The sequence below is a fragment of the Prionailurus viverrinus genome, chromosome C2, assembly GCF_022837055.1.
Source record: "Prionailurus viverrinus isolate Anna chromosome C2, UM_Priviv_1.0, whole genome shotgun sequence".
In the NCBI taxonomy this organism is placed as follows: Eukaryota; Metazoa; Chordata; class Mammalia; order Carnivora; family Felidae; genus Prionailurus; species Prionailurus viverrinus.
Genome location: NC_062569.1, coordinates 130,699,328 through 130,724,450, shown reverse-complemented (window position 1 = coordinate 130,724,450; position 25,123 = coordinate 130,699,328). Strand labels below are relative to the sequence as shown.

Here is a 25,123-nt window from a genome sequence, read left to right as displayed (position 1 = left end):
TAGGGGTGCTTGGCTGGCTCAGTATGTACAGCATGTGACTGTTGATCTTGAGGTCATGAGGTCAAGCCCCACAATGGGTGTAGAATTCACACACAAAAAAATCTATTTTATATTTTTAGCATTGAGAATCTTCTCTATCCGTTGGCACCCCTAAAATGCTAAACCATCTAAATTTTATCAGTACAAAGTACATAAAAGAATCAATAAATATCTAATGCATGCTGATGAATAGTATTATGCTTGAAACTAGAAAATTTAAAAATGACACTATCCTAATTCTCAAAAAGATTATAATCTGGTTGTGGAGTCTACTTACCACCACCCCCCCCAACACACATATACCTCCCACACAGAATGATAGTAAGTATAAAAATAGCTAAGAAGGGCTATGGGAATTTAGAAAGATAAAAATATTGGAAAGGCTTCGTGGAACAGATGGAAATACATTTTTTCTTCCAAGGCCCAATTCTCACTTTGTCTCTATGCACATTATTTTAATATTTGTATACTGAATTCAATATTCCCAAGTTTAATTATTGGTAACTCTTACTAAGGTTGATGTTAGAAATTCATTTATTTAATGCTCCACTCATTTAAAATTCCCAGTGAAATGAAAAAATAAACTGCAAAAGTAGTGGGGAATTGGTATTTGTACTGGAAGCCAGGCAAAAGTTCATTCATATGCCAAGAATTTTAAGGAATGTCCACTGCACTGATTTAAAGAGGGACAGGATAGACAGCTGGGGCTAACAAGAGTAAATGGGATATAGGAAGCACTCAAAGTCTATTTTTTTCAACAAATGAATAATAAAAAGCCAAAGAAAAGGCCCATATTAAAAATAAGTAGGTACGACTTTCAGTGGAACTCTTCTATAATTCCTGAGTTTAAAGCAGGAGGGCTTCATGTAAGAGGGAGGTACAACCTTCTTGGGGGCAGGGGTGGTGGTGGTCTGCACAGCCTCATAAGGTTGTATCATATCCATATCCATATCATAAGGGAGCATCATAAGGTTCCAGAATCCCCCTAACATTTATGACTGCTGCAGTATTCAATCCTTGTTTACATTTCTACACAGTAAATTAGAAACAGTTCTATTACTGACTAGTAATGGGGGGACAGTTGTGCTAGTGATAAAACAGAATGACTACTACTGCCACAAGAGGGGGAAAAAAAGAAAAACATATTAGTCATTATGATATTAAGCTTTAGCCATGTCTCCCCCAAAGGCAGCTCTTTAACCTTCCCCTAACATGTTACTGATCGCCTAATTTGGCCAAGTGAAACCATGGAAATCCTAGAACTGTAACTCTCATTTCATTAAGTCTATAACATTTCTTAAGAGAGGACCATTGATCTCTAATAGAATCCACCAGCAACTTATAATTATAAAAAGTTATAAACTATTTTCTCTCACACTTATAGAAGGAAAAGTTAAAGAGTATTTAGTATTTATGAAAATACTAGCAGACTGAATAGTTCAAAGTAGCTAAATTATCCAAGGAATCAAATAAATGACCTGTTGGAACAAAATATATCACAAGAAACATGAGAAATATATGAATATCCCTTTTTAATCTTATAGCAAAAGAACACGATAACTGTTTAAAATGAGTAAAAACAAAAAAGAATAATTTAAATTGAAAATACAAGTGTCAAATTGTTTAAAATTACAGTGGAGGCACCAAAAGTCCAAATGGATGTTACAAGAAAGGATTTTTTTTTCAGTTTTATGTTTATTTTTGAGAGTGAGAGAGACAGAGAGAGACAGCAGGGGAGGGGGCAGAGGAGAGGGGGACAGGGGATCTGAAGCAGGCTCTGTGCTAACAGCAGAGAGCCTGATGTGGAGCTTGAACTCACGAACTATGAGAGCATGACCTGAGCCAAAGCCAGACAACTGTTTAAGCCACCCAGGCACCCCCAAAAATGGAATTCCTAAACCAGTAGATATATTCAAAAACTTTTCCCAGATATTAGAGAAAACATATTTTAAACATGAAATATTAAAAAAAAAAGATTTAAGGCATGGAGGAGTTTCAGGTAGATATACACTCATGGGATATAAATATACACACATATATGTATATATTACATAAATATGTTTTAAGTGTATTATATTTATATGAATATATTAAATATATATTATAAATATATAAATGCATATTAATATAAATATGTAATTAATATAAATATGTATTTATATTAATATGTATTTACATATACATTTATTTTTCTTTATAAATATAGATTAATGACTAACCAACTTCTAGGGTGAAATGCCTGGGTTCCAGGGCCAGCCAGTAACACTATTTCATAACTCTTTGACAGTGGGTAAGTTACTCAATTGTTCTGACTTTAAGTTTCCTTATATTACATATGTGAGCATTATATTGACAGCTACATCCATATCTATAACTGACCATGTATCTATTTCTATGTACATAATAGTGCTTAAAACAGAGTGCAACATATATGTTTGTATGTGTCTATTATACACATGTGTGTATATTATATATATATATGTAGACACATAAATACATAACAATTACTTTACAAGTAAAGAATAAGAAATAATTAAAGATAAAACAGAAGACAATCTCTCTGATTGAAGAAAATATTTCAAACCAAAAGCAATCAGGAAGTACCAGTCAATTTAGTTAGAAAACAGTACCTTCTCTTATCCTGGTAAAATTTGCAAATTCTATAATGTTAAAATTATCCTTAGAAAGATATACTTACGGGGCACCTGGGTGGCTCAGTGGTTGAGCATCCGACTTCAGCTCAGGTCATGATCTCACAGCTCATGGGTTTGAGCCCCACATTGGGCTCTGTGCTGAGTGCTCAGAGCCTGGAATCTGCTTTGGATTCTGTGTCTCTCTAGGCTCTCTGCCCCTCCCCCATGCTCTGTTTCTCCCTGTCTCTCTCAAAAATAAATAAATATTTTTTAAAAAATTAAAAAAAAAAAAGAAATACAAGCACCCAAACACAGTAAAATTAAAATAAAACAGGTTATCTGAAAATGGTGGGGTAAGAGGTGGGGGTTGGCAGCAGCTGTAAAATCTGTAGTCAGAAGACAATACTGCTATGGTTATAAAGAATGTGTGGAGGGGCGCCTGGGTGGCTCCGTCGGTTAAGCGTCTGCCTTCGGCTCAGGTCATGATCTCGCGGTCTGTGAGTTCGAGCCCCGCTTCGGGCTCTGTGCTGACAGCTCAGAGCCTGGAGCCTGTTTCGGATTCTGTGTCTCCCTCTCTCTCTGACCCTCCCCCATTCATGCTCTGTCTCTCCCTGTCTCAAAAATAAATAAACGTTAAAAAAAAATTTTAAAAATAAGAATGTGTGGAAAAAGAACTCCAATATACATTGAGTGAACCATATGTATCATGAGTGAAGATGGTAAACAAGGTGACAAGTAAATCAGGCAAAAAATGACAGTAGTAGGAAAAAGTGTAGTGTATACATATATGAAAGTTTCTGCTATGAATTTAAATTGTTTGTGTCATATAACAAAGTATTTTCTCAACATGTTTGGTCATGACCTATTATGAAATAAATAATAGATTATAAAAAAGTATATTACACATATATATGCATGTATGTAAAATAATTAGAGGAAATTACATCAATGATTACCTTTGCAATCTGGAATTATGAATTGCTGTCATTTTGTCTGCCCCATTTTATTCATTACACATATTTTCTTCAATATACAAAAGAAAATTATCTTTAAAAATTAACTGCTTTCAAAATATTAAGATTAAAGGGCACTATCTAAATGGATGTTGTTCTGCATTGCATTTTTAACATCAGGAGCACTGATTTTTCTTTCAATATTTTTTTCTGCCAACTAAACTTTTACATTTCTGTGAGGGACAAAATTCACAAGGCATGAAGGGGAATTTAGTTACCATTTATTCCTAAATTACACAATCTAAACTGCCTCTTTGTTATACAAAACAATTTGGAAGAATACTGCAATATGACACCACAAGTATACTGGATGGTGCAACATACTGAAGAATTATCTGGTAAAAAGTATTTAACCTTATAAAAGAGAGAAAGCAACACTGAGGTAAAAGGGAAAAAAATGTAAAATCTAAAACCATATGAAAAGTTGAGAGTTTATAAATACTCTGCAATCAAAATGAAAATTAGCCAATTTTCATTTAACAGTCATATTGTAATCATAATCACACTCACAAAGCTCTGTTATTTTTAAATTCCATCCAAGTTTGAGATTTCTTTTCTAGAATATTGTAGAATATTGTCTTTATCTAGTCTACACACACACAGCACAGGTAGGTGACTCATCACATTGTGAAACGTCATTGATTTCATATATTGAATTATACTCCAACAAGAGCCAGATGAGCCAGGTATGGCCCCAGCCTTTAAAAACATCTTATTGGCTGGAGATATCTTGACTATCACTGAACTCAATTCACCAGTATCTCATTTTATCATCTGATGGTGAAATATGTTTGCCATTTCACATTCTCCCTCTTAATGTATGTTTTCATTTCTAGACTCACTGCCATGGCTCTGGTTCATATCTTTACTTCCAGAACTATGAATATAGTTCTAAAATATTCTTTATTTCCAACCCAACCTATTTTAATTACTTTCTCCTGATTATCCATCTGTCCTATGGCTCAAATGAGTCCTAACTTCCTCTAGAACTAAAGTACATTTTTACAATGTAGTTTTCAAGCTTCTAAAAAAATGAGCTGCAATCCCTGCTTTCTTACCATCCTAACCCTCCCCACCAACGTGCTCATAAAATATTATCTCTAGCTACATTAATCTACTCATCATTTTCTGAGTAAGCCATGTATTCATCTGTGGACTCCCTCCCACTATATATTTCCAACAGTAGAGCCTTTGCCTCATGCAATTCATCCTTCAGACCTACGTCATGCAATATTGTGCAATATTAACCATGACATTTTTCCTGACCAACGCTGCTATAAGTCACAGAAATCACATAATTTAGAGCTGGAAGGGCCCTAAAAATTCCTAACCCAGTGATTCTAAACCAAAAGTTACTATACTTCTAATGACATAAGGTGTACCTAAAGGTAGACCCTCATAACATTTATAAGAACGCATTCTTCTTCAATTCCACTGCATGCAATACAATATGCCAGAATTATCTTTCTGACTCTATGTGCATGGTATGGATTCTGCTTCTCCTAATCCTGACCACAGTAGAGTGTCTTTATTTTAAAAAAATATATCTGAGGCGCCTGGGTGGCTCAGTCGGTTACGCGTCCAACTTCGGCTCAAATCATGATCTCAGTTCATGAGTTCAAGCCCCGTGTCAGGCTCTCTGCTGTCAGCGCAGAGCCTGCTTCAGATCCTCTGTCTCCATCTCTCTACTCCTCCTCCATGCTCTCTTTCTCTCTCTTTCAAAAATATTTAAAAATTTAATATATATATATTTTATCAATTTTCTTGCATTTTATAATTATCACAATTAAGGTAAGAATAAATCTTTAAAGTACAAATGTAGACAGTCTAGGAACTGTAATACTATCCAATATGGTAGTCATTAGCTATGTGTGGTTATTACATTTAATTAAAATTAAAAATTCATTTCCTTAATCTTACTAGCTATAGTTCAAAGGCTCAATAATCATATGTTACTAGTGGCTGCCCAACCAGATAGTGTGGATGTAGTACTTTTTTTAGTTAAAAAAATTGTTTTGAAACTTTTATTTTATTTCACTTTATTTTTTTCCAGATATCTCAAATCCTCCTATTATTCCTTCAATGGAAAACAAAACTTTGGTCTCTAACTCAAATCTGTTCTCTTTGTCAGCACTCCATGTCCCAAATCTCTCCTGTTTTTCCTTTTCTCCTCCCTCTTTTAAAAATTGAGATATATTGGGGTGCCTGGGTGGCTCAGTTGGTTAAGTGTCCAACTATGGCTCAGGTCATGATCTCACGGTTCATGAGTTCAAGCCCCGCATTGGGCTTTATGCTGACAGCTCGGAGCCTGGAGCCTGCTTTGAATTCTATGTCTCCTTCTCTTTCTGCTCCCACCTCTCTCTCTCTCTCTCTCTCAAAAATAAACAAAGGGGTGCCTGGGTGGCTCAGTCCATTAAGCAACCAACTCTTGATTTTGGCTCAGGTCATGATCTCACGGTTCGTGAGCTCAAGCCCCACACTGCGCTCCATGCTGACAGCATGGAGCCTTCTTGGGATACTCTCTCTCTCCTCTTCCCCTCCACTGCTTGTGTTCTCTCTCTCTCTCTCTCTCTCTCTCTCTCTCTCTCTCTCAAAATAAACTTAAAAAATAAATAGACAGGGGCGCCTGGGTGGCGCTGTCGGTTAAGCGTCCGACTTCAGCCAGGTCACGATCTCGCGGTCCGTGAGTTCGAGCCCCGCGTCGGGCTCTGGGCTGATGGCTCGGAGCCTGGAGCCTGTTTCCGATTCTGTGTCTCCCTCTCTCTCTGCCCCTCCCCCGTTCATGCTCTGTCTCACTCTGTCCCAAAAATAAATAAAAAGCGTTGAAAAAAAAATTAAAAAAAAATAGCAAACATTAAAAACATTTTAATATAAAATTGAGATATATTTAGTTGACATACATTAGCTTCAGGTGTGTAACATAATGCTTCGATATGTGTATATATTGCAAAATGATCACAAGTCTAAACATCCATCACTACACATAGTACAAAATTACAAAATTTCTTGTGATGAGAACTTTTAAGAACTACTCTCTTGGCAGCTTTCAAATACAAAGTATAGTCACCATGCTACACATTATATTCCCATGACATTTATTTTTTAAATAAAAGTTTTATACATTCTGATCATCTTCACCCATTTTTAAAATCACAAAGATTCTACTGGACAGTGTTTGGTAGAGGAATGCTCTCAGACTGCCCACATTAAACCCAGGATAACTGATGCTGCTTTTGAAGCATATCCCATTTCTTAGACCTCAAGAATTGTCATGGAGCCGTACCTGTGACCTAAGGTGTAACAAAATCTGAGCTTTTGATGAACTCCTAAAGTGATCAAGTGGAAGGAGGCCCCTGCTTTTTCCACAAACCTTAAAATTGGTACGCCCTGACCTTTATTCCAAACGAGCAGCATGTGAATGGACAGAGAACAAGAAAGTCCTAACAGCTCCCCTCTTCAACAAGAACAGGATCTGAGATCAGGTTTACCCCACTCTAAAAACAAGTCCTTGATGAACTAGAGCCAATGTCAGATTAATATGGGTATCTGGCGCCACTATGAGAGACATTTTGGACATTGAGTATCTAAGTATGATGAAAATCAGAATTCTACAACCTGTAAAGAGACAAAGAAGAGAAAGAGAAGAGAAATTTAACTACCCTAATTAGTTCCATGGAGAGAGACTCCCTCTAGAAAGCAGGTGTAGGATAGGGGACTCAGAAAAAAGCCACCCTTATAAAATCAGTGGCATGTGCATATGCTACCTCAGTGCATCAATGCAGGTTACAACAACAGGTTGTAATGTCTTCTGCTGCTTGTTTGATGGATTTGGAATTAAATCATAATCCCTAAGGCAAGGTCTACAGAGCTGGCTTGATTGATATACTCCTTTGATCCTGAGTGTTCTTTGTTCTTAAACAATCTCTCTAAAGAATCTATGGTTTCCTCCCTGTAGCCAGTGTGACCTTTTACGTTATTATCTCCAAGGTCTCTCTGCCCTTGTAAGAGTCACCCACAATGCTTGATTTTCTTCTTTTTATTTGACAACTTGTTCTAATTTCTACCACATTCCCCTCTTTCATATTTGCAAATCCACCCAAATCCTACACTCAAACTCCAATGCTTTAATCACTGAATGAAATCCTATTCCATATGGACTGTATATCAAAGACAAGTGTTAACATTTAAACTGATTCCTAGATTTGTTGACATCTTTCCTCCCTATTAGGATTTTTCAGAATTTATAGCCTCTAGAATTATGACTGTGGCAGTATGACCCAGCACTTGGGCTAAAACCATTCCATACTCCCATCTTGGCCCAATATGGCCAAATGGCCTGTAATGCTTAATGCCCAGCGCAGTCCAAATTGTAATGCTTCCTTCCACTCATACAAATTCTACACCTTTCCCAAAGACCACTTCAAGGCTTCCTTTCTATGTGAAACCTTCCTTAACCGCACACAATCATTCTAGATTTCCTGTTCTTTTGACCTCTTACAAAACCTGCATTTAGTTACACATATTAATTATATATGCTAATAATTCCCCCTAATTTCTTGAAGAAGTGGCTTGTTTATTTATTTACTCAGACATCCAGCTTTTTATAAAAATGTATAAAAGTCACTCTCCCAGATGATAAAAGTACAACAGGTTAAATAGGTTTCTATTCCAAATCTTAAAGAGCCCACAATTTACAAAAGAGTAGTGAGTAAGAATGCAAAATACACTTAATTGAATAATTCAAGTGATAACTACTGGAAGGAAGAAATTCTTTAATAGTTTAATTATGATGTAAATAAGCTCTTTAACAGTTTAATTATGATGTAAATAAAAGGCTCTGGATGGTAACGAGGTGGTATTTAAAACTGTATTTTCAAGAAAGAACAAATTAAACTTCAGGGTTATGACAAGTATAAGTATCAGCCAGGTTTCGTTTCTGGGGGTGCAGTGCAGAGGCAAGGCACAGAATGAAAGAGTAGCAGATAATGACTGCATAGAGAAAGATGGCTTTGTTGCATGAGAAAGCAGAGTGAGCACAGGAAGAAAAAAGTAGCACGCAGAAAGAAAATGATCATGAAAGGAAGAAATGTTCGTACATAAACACAGACAAACATGAAAATACTCAAGGCTATTCACTTTGTGAGGAGGAGTTCAGTGACACAACAGTGGACAGAAACCATCATCTAGTTTCCTGGATTAGGGCTCACTAGAAGTTTCAGGGACTGTAAGGACTATAGAGAATCATATAGAGAAATTAATACAACCAGTATTGATGAGTCAAAGTTTTTTAAAGCAAAATAAATGTATATTCAACGGGCACTCTAAGAATTTTTAATATACTATATGCTATTTCAAAGCATACAATGAAAGAATCCATTTAGAAATTGAGAATTCCTTAACTTTTTACCTTTTTGTAGATGAGCCCAATTACAGCTGTCTTAATTTTTGCTGAAGTGAGCATGTTAAAACGTTGATATTGCTGAAGGATCAAGGTTTGCAAAAAGACTACAACAAAAAGTGCCAAAGCATAACCATAGCCTCTCCATCCAAAATCTTGGCGATGTTCACAGAAAATAATCATTTGCCTGAATGTCATACAAAAATTGAGAAAGGAGAAGAAATGTTAAACATCTAATAGTTAAATGCTAATTAGAGTTAAGTGTTTTCAAACTGTCAAATACACACACACACACACACACACACACACACACTTATTCTTACTTGTAGAATTTAGTGATTCATTACTTAAATATAACATCCAATGCTCAGCACAAGTGCCCCCATTTATTTTTAATTCAAGTATTATATAATAAAATTAATAGAATCAACAGTTACTTTCAGATGCTTTTGAGTGCAAGGTTATTTTCTACTTTTCATATGGTAATCTCATCAACTAACTGTTCTGGTCTAACTTCATCATAAAAGTTAAGATACAGACACTTAAAGCTTCTTTTTTATCATAATCATGCATTTTGTTAAATATAGGGAAACATGACAGTTAAAATTTAAGTAGTGAATCTCTTAAAATGGCACATAGGTTTTTTTCAAAGGTCTGAATTATATCTCACCTCTTATTATTACGTTTATCCTATCCAATTCCCCTCTATTCTATCTTCCCTTATTTTCTCTTAAGTTTGGTGAAGGCAGGGCCATGATATCAGGTCAATGCTGGGGACAATGCTAGACAATGGGGACGGTTCTAATCATAACGATCTTGGTTGTTTATTGTCCTTCAACTATACACTGGTTAAAACTCAGAATGCCTGATGTCATTGTTAATAACATTATAGTGGTACTCTTAACGTTTTTTCAACTGCCTCTATGTGACTAATAATAATAATAATTTTAAAAGACTACATATACTCTTCATAATGGTGGAACAACTTGGATATCTTCTTTCTGATACTACAGATTAATACATCATTTATTTTGCAGGCTCAGTTCTTGATTTAAGTATTTCCTGTCATTTTATAGGTAAAAAGTATAATATTAGAAGATGTTTTAGAAATATACCTTTTTTTACTCTGAGTTCTGGAGATACAGAAATGTGCTTTGTCATTGTGAATAGCCATTTTGAATGTACTTAAGGTTATACTCACAGGAAACCATATGTAATTAGGTAAGACTATACCTAAATTATTTTAAGAACACTGAATTTAAAAATTCATTGTTTAGGGGCGCCTGGGTGACTCAGTCGGTTAAGCGTCTGACTTCTGCTCAGGTCATGATCTCACAGCTCATAGGTTTGAGCCCCATGTCAGGCTCTATGCTGACAGTTCAGAGCCTGGACCCTGCTTCCGATTCTGTGTCTCCCTCCCCCGTGCTTGCTCGCTTTCTCCCTCTCTCTCTCTCTCAAAAATAAACTTAAAAAAATAAAAAAATAAAAAATAAAAATTCATTCTTTATGTGAGTTTACATTTTTAAAGTTTACATTTTTAAAAAATAAAAAATTAATGTCTAAGCTTGGATCTATTTTATTCGCACCTTGGATAGCATATGGGTGAAAAATTAAAAGCAATCTGTGTTGCTTTATAAACCAAATTGCTTTATAAACCAAGTACTTCAAAATATTAACTTTATTAAAATTGTACTTTGGAATCAAATATATACCAACCAGTGTTTCTAAAATTACTATTAAAACCTCTAGTCATTGAAAATTATTTGGAGCATTGTATATTCTCAATGACACTATTAAATTATTCCATACCCACCTAGATAAAATAATAGGTTTGGTACTTATCAGTGGATCTGTATCAGATGCTATCCATTGGGACACCAAATTATTTTTACAAGAGCAACTTACTGAATGTTTTCTTGGTCTGGAAATCAAATTTCCTGAAAGAAGTGCACTATTCTTATTGTGGATGTATCTACCTATCAGACTGTTTCCTTTCTCATAAAATCAAACAACTAAATGACTATAATAAGTATCATAGTGGGTCTACACACATAAATCAGGAAGTACTAAAAATAATCTGTGATCAATACATGGTGAAGACCATAAAACCATATTCATCATATCAGATGTGAATACTCATTTTTTTGTTTGACTAATATCATAATAAAATTCATAGAAAGGGGGAAAATAGTAAGCACAACAATCAGCAAGAAACATGTTTCTTCTAACAGTAAATTAATGAAAGTGTTATTTTTAGATGTTTGATTATTACATATATGAGTCATGATAACAGGACAATATATTTTCATCCTTACAGTCTGTCTAGTACTTTTCCTTATCAAAAGAAAAAATAGACATCTCAAAATTAGCTAAAAAAAAAATAACTCCCCCAGGCTCGGATTATGATCATACAAACTCATAAAATTCTTTCTTTTTTTATGTTTCAACTTTTTATTTACATTCTAGTTAGTTAACATATAGTTAAACTCATAAATTTTTTTCTGATCATTTATTCTTCAATGTGGAAATATTAAGGCTATTCATCTACTTTAGAATGAGAATCTCTTGATTCTCTTGATTCTTGAAAAGTTTAACTTTGGATAAGCCCATTTATTTAGTATTCTATTGAGGAAATGTATTTGAGTCCTATGTGCCAGGCTCTGTGCTAGGTGCTAAGGACACAGACATTGAGTAACACATGATCCTTTACCAGGAGGAGCTGGAAGTCTAGGCAGGAAGAAATACACATCAACTCATTTCAATACAATATTGACACTACTGTTTTGCAGGTATGGTCAAGCTAGAATGTTACAAAAGTATGTCATAAAATTATGGGCACCATTGTGTAACCCTTAGGCAAGGAGTTAGCAATTCTTTAACACCCTATTATAGACTGCAAATATTTGGAGAAGATAGAGACCCTGACTTGCCATCACCTATAGCTATTTTAGAAAACAGTAACCACAGTGACATTCTAGAATGAGTTTTTGAGCAGTAGTCATTGGAAAATAGGAATCAGAGCATGCCTAAAAATGGGTGGGAATGTCTTACTACACCTTTCACTGAGAAGTTAAACCTAAGTACTCTAATTCTCCTCCCCTTGGCTCTGGGCTAATTTAGGGGCTTGTGTGACCAAACTAATGTGGCAGAAGTGACACTCTGGCTCTTCTAAGCCTAAGTCATAACAAGACTTGTCTGAGCCTCTTGGCATGTTCACTCTGAAAAAAATCCAGCTGCCATGTGAGAAGTTCAACTTACCAGAGACTCCTGTGTTCAACCTAACCATTTGGAGAGGCAAGGGAGAGATAGAGACAGACAGACAGACAGACAAAGATTGATATCAGGCCATTTCCACCCATCGTAGCCCAGGCATCAGTATGTAAGTTAAGAAGCCATCCTGGACATTCCAGCACTAGTACCCATAAAAAAGAACCAAAGTAACCCAGCTAACAGCCAGAGCCAAGGCCCACAAAATTTGTCTCTACTTGAGCTGCTACAGGTCTCTCCAGCCATTCAAGCTACTCAGCTAAAGCCACCATCATGGTGGATCAAAGAAAATCCATCCCTCTCTGAATACATAAGATTATGCCTTGTTTCTAATACACAAGATTATGCCTTGTTTCTGTAGCGCAGTGATTATTGTGTTTGCCTCACAGACACTTGTGAACATAATCATCATTGTTTTATGCCAATAAACTTTGACATGCTTAATACTATGGCAATAGATCACCAGAACAGGGCAGGAGAGGAAGATGCTGTTTAATATACATTTCTGATAGATTTCTGGCCAAAGATGAGGTAACTCTATGGCAACTCCTTAAAATAGCCGGGATATATAAGGGTGAGCAGCAGAGGTAGGGGGAAGGAAAGGTTTGTTACCTTGTCTGCGGGGGATTTTAATCCAGCAGACACTTGGATTATATTTCCATAGGCAAGGGAACCAGACTTTGGGGTGAAAATGACAGGACCAGTTTTCTGATGGCAAAGAGATATCTTCTTGCCCTAGATTCCCCAACACCATTCTCTCTGGGTTCTCCTCTCTTTGCACTATGCACTCCTTCTCACTGTCCTTTTGTGGATTTCCCTATCTTCATTAATTCCACACACTGGAATAGCTGATTATCTACAGAGATGTTTACTTCTCCTTATCCATGGTAAGGTGGTCTCATCCAGAAAAATGATTTGACATACCCAATCTAATTTGTTGGAACAGTTCCCAATTTTATTATCTCAACTAATATCTTTCTTAACTCCAAACTTAAGCTTACTCAATCTTTTTGGATTGGCTAGACGGCTGTCAGGGATCCCCAACGCCACTCCCTCGTTAAATGATCCATTAGAAGGACATATAGCAGTCAGCATCTAGTTATACTAATGATTATGATCTATTATGGTGAAAGTATACACCAAAAATCAGCAAAGAGAAAAGGTACATGTAGTAAAGTCCAGGAGAAAACAGATATAAGCTTCCAAAAGTCTTCTCTCCGTAGGGTCACACAAAACACACTTAATTATCCTGACAACTAGTTGTGGCCGCATATGTAAAATGTTGTCTACCAGATAAGCTCATTAGAGAGTCAGTATCCAGGGCACCCTTTTCCTAACATATGCCAAAATTCCAGACTCCCAGAAGGAAAGCAGGTATTCAGCATGAATCGTATTGATTGTTAAGCAGTTTGGACGTACTGAGCCACTGTTAACAGTTATGGTAGCAGGAACCCTCCTGAAATGCAAGTTCCAGTTGCCTACCAAAAGTCACCCCTCTAAGCAGACCTTCCTAAGAATAGCAGTCAGGCTTTCCAAAGGACAGCAGTCAGTCAGTTCATTCTTTCCTGCAAAATGGCTAATATGTATTTCAAATTTAGCAAGTCCAAAAGGAAACCCCACACCATACTCTACTCTTTCCTGAGCCTTCTATATCTCAGTAAATGGTGTCTCATTTACCTTGTGACTTCAACCAAAAACTCTGAAGGCATCCTTGATTCCTCCCCTCTCTCAACTTACATTCAATCCATCAGTATATGATGTTGACTCTACCTTTAAAATAGAGCCAGAATCTAACTACTTCTTATCACCTTCGTTGCTACAACCTAGCTGAAGCCACCACTGACTTTTGCCTGGATTATCTCAGTATTTCAACTGGTGATACTTTTACTTTTCCTCCTTTTTATATTATTTTCTGCATAGCAGCAGAGTGATCCCTATAAAACTTAGGTCTAATCACATCAATTCCTGCTCAAAATTTCCAACGTTTTCCCTCTTAACACAGAATAAAAGCCTATTTCCCCCATCATATTCCATAAGTTCCTTTAAAATCTTGTTCATTCCCAGACCTTTCTTACCTCTGATTTCTTCTCCAATTCTTTGTTCTAGCCTCACTTATCTCCCATGAGTCCTCAAAGACACCAAGCATGCACCTGCCTCAAGGCTCTTGCCCTTCTTGTTCTTCCTATTTGCAATAGATATGGTCTTGGCTTCCTCTCTAACTTCCTTCAGGACTTTTTTCAAATGTCACCTTATCACTAGTATCTTCCCTAACTTCTTTAAATTAACATAGCACTTCGATCTCCCTAGAGAGGCATTTCCTACTTCTCCTTGTTGAATACTTTGTCCTTAACACTGATTATTTCTTAATATCATTTATATTTATTCATTTGTTTACTATTTGTCTCACCCCTCTGAGTGTCATCAGAGCAGGGACTTTTTGACTTTTGTCTACCCCTAGGGTCAATCAAGTACAGTAGCGTGTAGTAAGTACTCAATAAATACCGGACAAAATACAAGCCTGGACATTATCTAAGAGTCAAGTAACTAAGGATTAATTCTGTTTTCATGAATTGAATAGTTCTTAAAAACTCCAACAACCTGGAAATGTATTCAATACAAAAATATTATTATAGGTCAATAAAAAAATTTGTTTTTCCTTCATATATATCATTTCATTTTCTGAATATACATCTAAAACAGAGTTCCTAGATTTTAGTCATAACTCTGGCATTTTCTAGCTCTGTGAAGTTAGGCAAATTACTTAAACCTCTCTGTTTCTGCATCATGATAACGATTGTAATAATACTTCCTATCTCATAGGATGGTTGTAAAGATTGAATAAGATAATTAATATAAAGAATTTAGAACAGTGTGTAGTACACAGTTGGCTTCAGTAAATATTGACTGTATTATCATCATTCACATTTGTGTGAATGGCAAAGCTAACAGAATGTCCATATCCTAAGTAAAATTTGCAATAAGGTCTTTTCCTACTCTTTTTTAGTACAACTCTTAGAGTGAAACACTTGCTTATCATTTGCTTATCATTTAACTGTAGAGAGAGTAAAAAAAAAAAAGAAAAGACTACAACTTACTTCATTATGAGTGGGCTAGTGAAGGACAAAATATCAGCAAACACTTTGAATAAAGCAACTTGAATCAGGACAAACTTAAAGGTGTTCCACAATGCATAGAGCAGAGATGGTTTCCTGACACGTGCCTCTTTATGAAAGGATGCCTACATAATGAAAGAAAATAAGAAACCATGAGAAAATTGGACACAGCAAATACAAGTAAAAATGAAATATATATACAAACCAACCATAAAATTAGTAATGTAACCCAAAGATAATAAAATAGGGGCACCTGGGTGGCTCAGTCACCCAGTAAGTGTTCGACTACTGATTTCAACTCAAGTCGTGGTTTCACAGTCATGAGATTGAACCCTGCATGGGGCTCCACATGGAGCCTGCTTAAGATTCTCTTTCCCTCTCCTTCTGCCCCTGCACCCCCACTCATGCTCTCTCTCTTTCTCTCCCTCTCAAAAAATATAAATAAATAAATAAATAAATAAATAAACAAATAAACAAATAAACAAATAAAACAAAAATAATAAAGTAATAAGAAAGGGATAAATTCAGTTAAACTTGAAAATATGACCTATATCATTGGTAAAGTATGTCTCCAGAACGCCTGATATTACTTATATCATGGGGTATAAATGCACAAGAGAAATAGTTGTATTTTATTACTTTTGTGAATGTTGAAACTTTCACTAAAATAATTAATATAAATAGAGTTTTATCTTCAAATTATATTTTCTTTTTGGGAATTCTAAAGAGGAGATATGTGTGCATATGTGATACAAGATATGGAGTACCTGCCCCTGCACCATAAACTTTGGCCATGGTTGCCGTATTACTTACTTGGACCAATAGATATGAGGCCATGAGATATAGAAACCATCTTTGCCATGATAGTTGAGCAAAAGATACTGGTGAAAAGCCAAAGATAACATATCAACACATTGTTCTTGATATTAAAGGGAGGAGATGCTGAATAATTTTATGACATAAATTAGTTGCAATAAAAATCAATTGTACTTATGAAAATGGCTTGTCATTTCACATATTTTAGGAACTTTCTAAATTAATAACAATATCTCACATTTGGAAGAAGCTTTTTCTAGTTTTATGTAGTAATTAGGTACTTAAGATTTAAGAATTAATTACCTTGGGGCGCCTGGGTGGCTCAGTCGGTTGAGCGTCCAACTTCAGCTCAGGTCATGATCTCACAGTCCATGAGTTTGAGCCCCACATCAGGCTCTGTGCTGACAGCTCAGAGCCTGGAGCCTGCTTCCAATTCTGTGTCTCCCTCTCTCTCTGTCCCTAACCCACTCATGCTCTGTCTCTCTCTGTCTCAAAAATAAACAAAAACATTAAAAAAAAGAATTAATTACCTTTATTTCTTGCCTCTCTTGATTCCTTAAAACTTCCTTCCTCCATTGTTTTTCAAAGATAGGACACACAATATAGGAAGAATCACTTTCATTTAGTTCAAAAAGATCTTCTCTTTCCAAAGGTTTCTTATATCCTAAAAGAATTATTCTAAAAATGAAAGAGTAAGGTAAACAATTCAGCAAAACTAATAATCAACTTAAAAATAATTTTTCATGCATTTATTTTATTCTTTGATTTATAAATTATTTTTTTAATCAGGATGGAATGATTAGACTGTATTTTGGAAAGTCATACAACTTATCCTGCAGTTGAACAATGTGTAATAATCATTTGTAGCTTTTAGAATTATTGGGACATCCATTTATTTAGTGAAACACTAAATTTACTCATTTCATATTGGAGTCACCTACTACTTACCTACCTTACTGAAATTTAAATAGTTAACATTCATAGTAAGGTGTATTCACTCCAAAACCCCAAACTAACTGCTTTTTAGTCTTGAATAAGAGGAGAAATGGATCCAACCTCTGCATCTGCAACTTCTCCTATTCCACCGGGACATTATATATATACCCTTTGCCACTTGACTTTACAAATTGTCCAACTAGATGTGGAGTACCTGTTTGTGCCCCATAAACATCAGCCTTGGCCATATGACCTATTTTGACCAATAGACTATGAGCCAAAGTGACAGTGTCATTTCTGAGCCCATGCCTTAAGAAGTGTGACAAATGACTGCTAGTCTCAGCACTTCCACTCTCCCCCATTCAATGAACTTGCCCCAAGGGAGACTGAATAAATTATGCAAGAACAACAGGTCTAAATTAGAACTGTCCCAGGCAAACTAGGATGTATGATCTAGTTACACCACAGATGTTGTGGCAGACAATAAATTATACTTACCTCACAGCCATCCTTCTGCCCCATCATCTTCCTACTACCAGGAATCGTGATACTTATTCAGGTGAAAATCTCTTGAACTCAGGATAAGTCCTTATCTCAGCCAGGGTCATAATTATGATCAGTCTAAAGCAGTCCTGGTAATCTGACAACATTTTGCTTGGCATTAACAATATAACTCAGTCTGCTGAGGAGAACTTTCTTTTCCAAAAGAAGGCTCAAACTTCGAGAGGAGAAAATGTCTTGCCTCCTTTTTCCTTCCCCTTCCTCCTTCCTGCCTGCACTGAAGGCATAATGCTCTGATATAGAGAAGCCATCTTCTTCACCATGGGTGAAAAGCCAAATAATAAGGATGAGAAGTAGAAAGAAAAACTCTGGGCCCTTTGTAACATTTCTGAGGTAGTTCATCAGCTTATTCCCAGCGTTCTTCTCAGTAACATAAAAAAATAAATACCTATTTGTTTAAGCTATAATTATCTGGCTATTGTGTTGCTTGAGGCAAAACATGTTCCTAAGTTCAGATATACTCAGTTTATGAGCTTGGTGACATGACTTGTTCAGTAAGAAATTAAACCCACATTTAAACTCAGGCCTTCTGACTCAATAGTTTCTGTTCTTTCCATTATAAAGTACCTTATTAGTCCAAGAAACCATAACATGGTGTTACACTATCCCAAATTGGGACTGCTTCATTGTCATTATTACTGAACAATCTCTATTATTGATTGACCCTGAGATGGATTTAAACTCTGTGGTAACCAGAGTCTCCACAGGATTCATTTTTACTTTTATTACACTATATAATATCATATTACAGTTCATATTTAAAAAAAAGGTTTAAATGTAATAAGAAAGGACCTTCTGTAATCACGTTTCTGTTGGCTCAAATATGCTGGACATTTTCCTGCACTGCAGTTTCAAAACCATATTAAGCAATAAACTACTTTTAAGTCATATTAAGCCTTTCTCTTCCATTCCACAAAATAAATATTCATTTTCAAAATAAGATTGCATTGATTTTCACAAAAGCATTTTAATAACATTTACTGCCTCAGCATTTTGAGTTAGAACCATGCAAAACTCAGCGGTTTTGGTGCACAGGGATAAGTGACCCCTGGCTTTCATGCTGAGTCTCCAAATAATGCAGCATCTAAAAGTGACACTTACACTGAATTGATTGTGATGCACATGGCTCAGTTGTTTAAACACCGTGACTTCCCTTTTCCCAGGTGTGTGCTTCTTCCTTCTCTTTTGCTCTCTTCTGTACATTTAAATATGCTCATCACCCTGGCTCATCTTTCTACCACACATAAGCATCCAGGAAAAGAGGAAGCGGTGCTTCTTTAATTCCAATGATGAGGCAGCTCTTAGGGAGGCAACAAGGACCAACAGCTGACCCTCCCGATAGTGGAATGCAGCCTGGACTGGGTCCCATAAACTTAAGGACTTGATTCCTAAGTGGTAATAAGGTTCCTGCACGCATCTTGTATGTTTTACACTTATAGTGCTTTTCAAAGGTCATTCAGTTCAATGAATTTGATACTCACAACTCTCTGAAGCAGGCAGAGCAGTATTAATTTCCCGTGTTTACAGGCGGTTAAACACCAGGAACTCCAGAGCCTGGTCAGAGTTTTTTAAATGTGACATAAACCGGTGCTAACGTGACCATAGGCAGACAATGCCATTAAGTGTAATATTTCCACTCTGTTTTCAATATTGTTATCTTAGAATTCTGAGTATATTTGACATTAACAAGTGTGAGTACACATCTCATCCAACTGATGTTAAGAGCAGCAAACCAGTAGCAGTAGGCCAGGAAGATGAGATGAAAGGTAAATTTTGTAGATGCGTAATACCAGAAAGCGTGGAAAGTATAGATATACAATCGAATTATCAAGTTCACTACTGTTAATCACCTTTTTAAATATTTCTGGAAAGCGGTGATTGTGTCACAGGAGAAGGCAAAAAGTCAGTCTGTCCAACAGTTGTAGGATAGGACAAAGTCAGGCAGTGTACAAGTTTTATTAATATGTGAGGAAAAGGTAGGGCAGACTGAATAGTGTATCCCTGGTTAAAATAGTGATTCAATTGTGACCGGTAAAAACTTTAACTAGAGTTTTCCGTGTATGTCAAGGGGATTATTCTATGACAATGATTATTATACACTGATGACAGATTATATTTGCTAATAAAGGCTTCATAATTATTTGATCATCAAAACCACTCTACAAATTCTGCCTTAGAAATTAAGGCTCATAAGCATATAATTCCCTAATTATTTGTATCATCTGAGCACATTTTAATTGAATTATTCATATAATTATGGGAGCTTGAATTTGGCCTGGAAATAATTTCTGATTTTATTCTGTAACTCAAAGAACAGATTTGAGAACACAATTAGCCACTGTCTTCAAAAAGGCATTCTCTTAAACAATAGCTATGTTTCAGCTGCTACTGTTTAATTACCAGATAAGAAATCAAATTAGATTCATGCCAATGACAGTTCCAGATAGGAGCATGCTATAAAAATATTTCCTATCTAGGTCTAAGATGTTAAATTTGAACAGAAAATAAATGTTATATTCAACAATTACATCTTACTGGTTTGATTGATCTAAGATAGTGACAGATATTGAGGTGCCATATTTTAAAGTTTGTTGTGCCTTATCCTGCGTATTAAGTTTAATTTCAGCTTCATATTTTAGGCTTCATAAAATGGTATTCATAATATTTAAAACAAATACATATAGTTTTTATAGTTTGATAATTAAGTTTTAAAAGTACAGTTACTTAAAATTAATTTTATTTGCATTATTTAAATTCTGTGATATTTTCTGTGACTTAAAACTGACAGTCTGAAACTTTTAAAGCCAGAATAGGCCTCACTCTTTCTCTCAAGACACGAATGAAATATAACTCAGGTTTGGAAAATAAACATGAACAAAAAATCATTAAGTATAAATAGCCCACATTTACATAATTCTTATTTAACCTTTCTTTTTTTATAGTATATATGTATAATTTAACGTAGTATGTTGGTGTAAAATTTTTGCCATCCTCCTCAAGTGATTCATAGATTTGTGTTAACTTGGAATTCTTATAACCCAACCCAATTATATGCTTCTGACCAATTATTTGCTCACCAAGTATACCAGTTCTCTATTTATACTGCTTTCATAAAAATCACCAATGAACTTTACAATGATAAATTCAATAAAGAATACTCAATTCTTTTTTTTTTTTAAATTTACCCCTCTTCAGCATTTGGCACTACTGACCACCTTATTGTCCTCCTTTTTTGACAGTTTCCTTAGCTTTCAAACACACTCTTTCTTTTGTTTGTCTCTTACACTCTGAATGTCTTTCCTTAGCTTTCTTGTTGGATTACCACTCCTTTTACCATTTAAATACTGAGGAATCTCCATGTTCCATTTGTTCATCCCGTTCAATAAGCTCTCTTTCTGGATGATCTTATTCATGCTCATGGCTTCCACTACTGACATATAGTCAATGACTCCCAAATCCGTATTCATAGATCAAAAGCCTATATATCCAAACACCTATTTAATACTTTTTATGGGAATGCGTTAGACATCTTAAATTGACGCTTCTCTAAACTGAACATAAAGTTTTTTTGTCACACCTGAATCTGACAGTTATCTGAGCCAAAAAATGATTAACATTCTTCCCAGTTCTTCAATTTCCTTATCTAATCAACATTACTAATTAGCTTTTGAATCTGTCCCTTCCTCTTCATCCTCTTTATCATTACGATAGTTCAAACTTTAGCCATAAATCTACCAGGATAATTGAAGAACCTTCTAACCATTCCCTCTATCTCCATTTTCATCTGGTACATACCATATCCACACAACTGCAAAGGTGATTTTCTGAAGCGCAAACACGAATACATTACTCTCTATTTAAAATTCTTCAGTGGCTTCTCATTATCTTTGGAATGACCTAGAAAACTCTTTATGATCTGTTCTTTCAGTTTGATCTCTTGCCACATCAACTGGCTGCAATGGGGGAGGGGTCAGTTCACTCTTGCCTCTGGTTTGCATACAGTATTTGCTCAATTTGGAATGCCACTTGGCTTCATCTTACACATTGTCAAATGTTGAGTTAAAAGCATGAATTACTTACAAAACATTCCCTAACTGTGCAAATGCGCTTACATGGCACTCCTGAAATTTGTGTTTCTTTATAATGCTTATATTGCCTTTTGCCTTTTTGGGTAATTGAAAGAGCACCTTTTAATCTTTCTAAATCTACTACAAATTCCTAGATGATAGGAACTAGGTCACTTTTCTCTGCATTTTTAAAGGTTAGCATAATGCAGGGTATCTGGCACACAATCAACCTTTTCTGTTTCTTTAAGGATTCATCTATGAGAATCATGAGAGCATATCTGTACATCAAATTGGGAAATTTTGTTTCTATTAACTATAGAACAAGGGGCATAAAGTTAAGATAATAAATTTAGTTTCCTATGATCATGACTTTTCTGTTATGGGGGAAAAATACATTTCTAAAGAAAGCTCCTGAATTTATAAAATTAGAAAAAGTCAGCTCTGCTCTTGTTTGAATTCTAGATGAATTACTCTGTGAGATAAATCACATTATATGTCTTATAAAAATGACTGTGTATGTGTTTTAGTAATTAGTAATAGTAATTAAGTAATTAGTAATATATATAGTAGTTATATATAACTATATAATAGTTATATACATTATAACTATATAATAGTTATATTTTATAGTATATAATGTATATATATAATGTCTATAATATATAATATATATAATATTTTATAATATATATATGATATATATACATATATAAAAGCTCAAATTGAGCTTGTGATATAGATAGATAGACCTCAAATATTTGTGGGAGTATTTCTAGTAAAGAGTAGAATAACAAAATGAAAAAAAAAGCATGAAACATGGACTCAAAGAATCTGACTTCTAACACCAAGTTGGTGTGCTTCTTCCTGGGTATCAATGGACAAGTTACCTCCCCTCCTTAAGTTTCAATTTTCAATTTTCTCATCTGTAAATGCCTATCTCATAAGACTTGGGGGAGAATTAAGTGAAATTATATACACATATATACTGGATAATAAAAAAAAATCCAAATTTCTGCCCCTCCACAGTGCTAATATGATACAAATCCTATAAAGGGACAGCCATATTGCAGGACTATTAGCAATCTTCTCTGTGAACCACTTTCTATGATACTATCTGTGGTTTCTCTATAATAAAATGTTTTCTTTTTTTTTTTAATTTTTTAATGTTTATTTATTTTTGAGACAGAGAGAGACAGAGCATGAACGGGGGAGGGGCAGAGAGAGAGGGAGACACAGAATCGGAAGCAGGCTCTAGGCTCTGAGCTGTCAGCACAGAGCCCGACGCGGGATTCAAACTCACAAACTGCGAGATCCTGACCTGAGCCGAAGTCGGACGCTCAACCGACTGAGCCACCCAGGCGCCCCTATAATAAAATGTTTTCTATGAGAAAAAATCTTCACAAAGTCATTCTATAAAAATATTCATGCTGGAACTTCTAGGTGGCTCAATTAGTTGAGTGTCCGACTTCAGCACAGGTCATGATGTTGCGGTTTTTGAGTTCGAGCCCTGCATAGGGCTCTGTGCTGACAGTTCAGAGCCTGGAGTCTGCTTCAGATTCTGTGTCTCCCTCTTTCTCTGCTCCTCCCCTGCTCTCTCTCTCTCATTCTCTCTCTCTCTCTCTCTCTCTCTCTCTCTCTTTCTCTCTCTCAGAAATAAATAAACATTAAAAAATATATATTCATGCTTAGATTAGAGGAATAACATTTAGGTGTCGTTTCCCTTGGAATCTTCCTTAGGGTAGTATGTTACATACAAATTAGTAAAATTCCTACCTGCTAAACCAGGAATATGTCATCCGACTGAAGAATGAAGCACTTTTCTCTGGATTGCATTTCTAGAAAGAAAAATACAACAAGTAGTCTGTGAAGAATATGCCTTTACTTTATATTTGAAATATCTTTGTCAGCAGGTGGAAAAGTACACATGAAATAATTTCATTTACTAACAGTCGCAGCTATGTTCATATCGTAATCCTTAAGGAATAAAATTAAGATATTAGAATGGTGGATAGACTACAAGCATTTTAAGATTTCTCCCAAAATTATCATTATGACTCGTTTTCACAGCAAAAAAACATGTAGGAAAGGAAAATCATTTCTGATATTTCTACTTCTCATTCTCTCTCTCTGTGTGTATATATATATCCTCAAATTTCTATGACTGTGTATATATGTGAAGATATATATATATGTATATATATAAGCTAAATTTAAAATATTTTATCCACTAAATTAAAGATAGCTTTGTCTTTTTCTGGAAAATAGAAAAATAAGAGACTAATAGTCATTTGGTTTACTTCTGTGTGTTTAATTACACATTTTTGTATAAATGTATAAATACATAAACAATTATCTATTTATCACCATTACATATTATTTTGGGAAGTTATAACATTTCCATAAATTCCTTCCTGTTGATCTGGTGAGTTCAACCAAAAGAAAGTTTTAACAAAGAAGGCCTCAAAAGTAATAATTTTATATTTTTAGAGTCAGCATCAATGTCTATATTTTAAAAAGTAAAACTGATCACCACATTCAAGCTCATTCTTAGAAACTGTCCCATATTTAACAATTTTATCATACATCCTCTCTAATCCAGTTCTGATTTCATACATAAAGTGTTTACCATGTTTTTAAAAAATTCTTATCCTAGAAGGAGTGAGTGCCAAAATTCTATCCTGTACAGCAAAATGTCCTGAGTATAGAGGTGAGAACATTATTTATTCCAAATCTGCTCTCTGAGTTGTAGCAAATGACATACTATAAATCATTGAAGATATATATAATTTACTCAATTGCTATCAACCTTGATATTACTGTTGCAAAAGTAAATGCAATGACAAATGTAAAACAGTCATCATCACACTGTGGCCCAAAACAACCACTCACTCCTGTGACCTATGATATCATCATCACTACTATTACCAAACATATCATTTGGAAAATAAGTGCACATATTATTGTGGAAAACGTTCTGAAAATTCTTCAATTAACCTGGAAGTCACATTTTCTTTCACAGGGAGTTGCCAATTTGATCATTTACCACCATTGAAAAGATTTTATTCACATCCAAGACACATGTACGTCTGTGGCAGATTGAAAATGGCTACAAATTCTTAGCAGCTTTTCCCATCAAGAGGTAGACTCCATTTTCCACCCCTTGAATCTGAGCTGGTGTTGCTTCTTATTTTGATCAGGAGTGACACAAAGAGAGCTCCAATTCTAAGCCCCAAGAGGCTTGGTGTGCTCAAAATCCTGAGTGCACCACGTGTCTGATCCT

General features: G+C 35.3%; 1 protein-coding gene across 8 annotated transcripts in view; it reads right to left on the bottom strand.

Annotated features, from left to right (window-relative positions):
- Positions 1-25,123, bottom strand: part of LOC125175647 (multidrug resistance-associated protein 1-like) — an 88,426-nt gene that overhangs the window by 59,459 nt on the left and 3,844 nt on the right. For 7 of the 8 annotated variants that reach the window (XM_047876401.1, XM_047876408.1, XM_047876404.1 and 4 more), the window contains exons 2-5: positions 23,617-23,678; positions 16,810-16,957; positions 15,446-15,588; positions 9,093-9,270 (exon numbers count right to left, since the gene is read on the bottom strand). In XM_047876401.1, the coding sequence (XP_047732357.1) occupies positions 9,093-9,270; positions 15,446-15,588; positions 16,810-16,957; positions 23,617-23,678 (531 nt within the window). Of the gene's footprint in view, positions 1-9,092; positions 9,271-15,445; positions 15,589-16,809; positions 16,958-17,713; positions 17,856-23,616; positions 23,679-25,123 lie in introns of all 8 variants that reach the window. The other variant, XM_047876406.1, reaches the window with a different exon arrangement.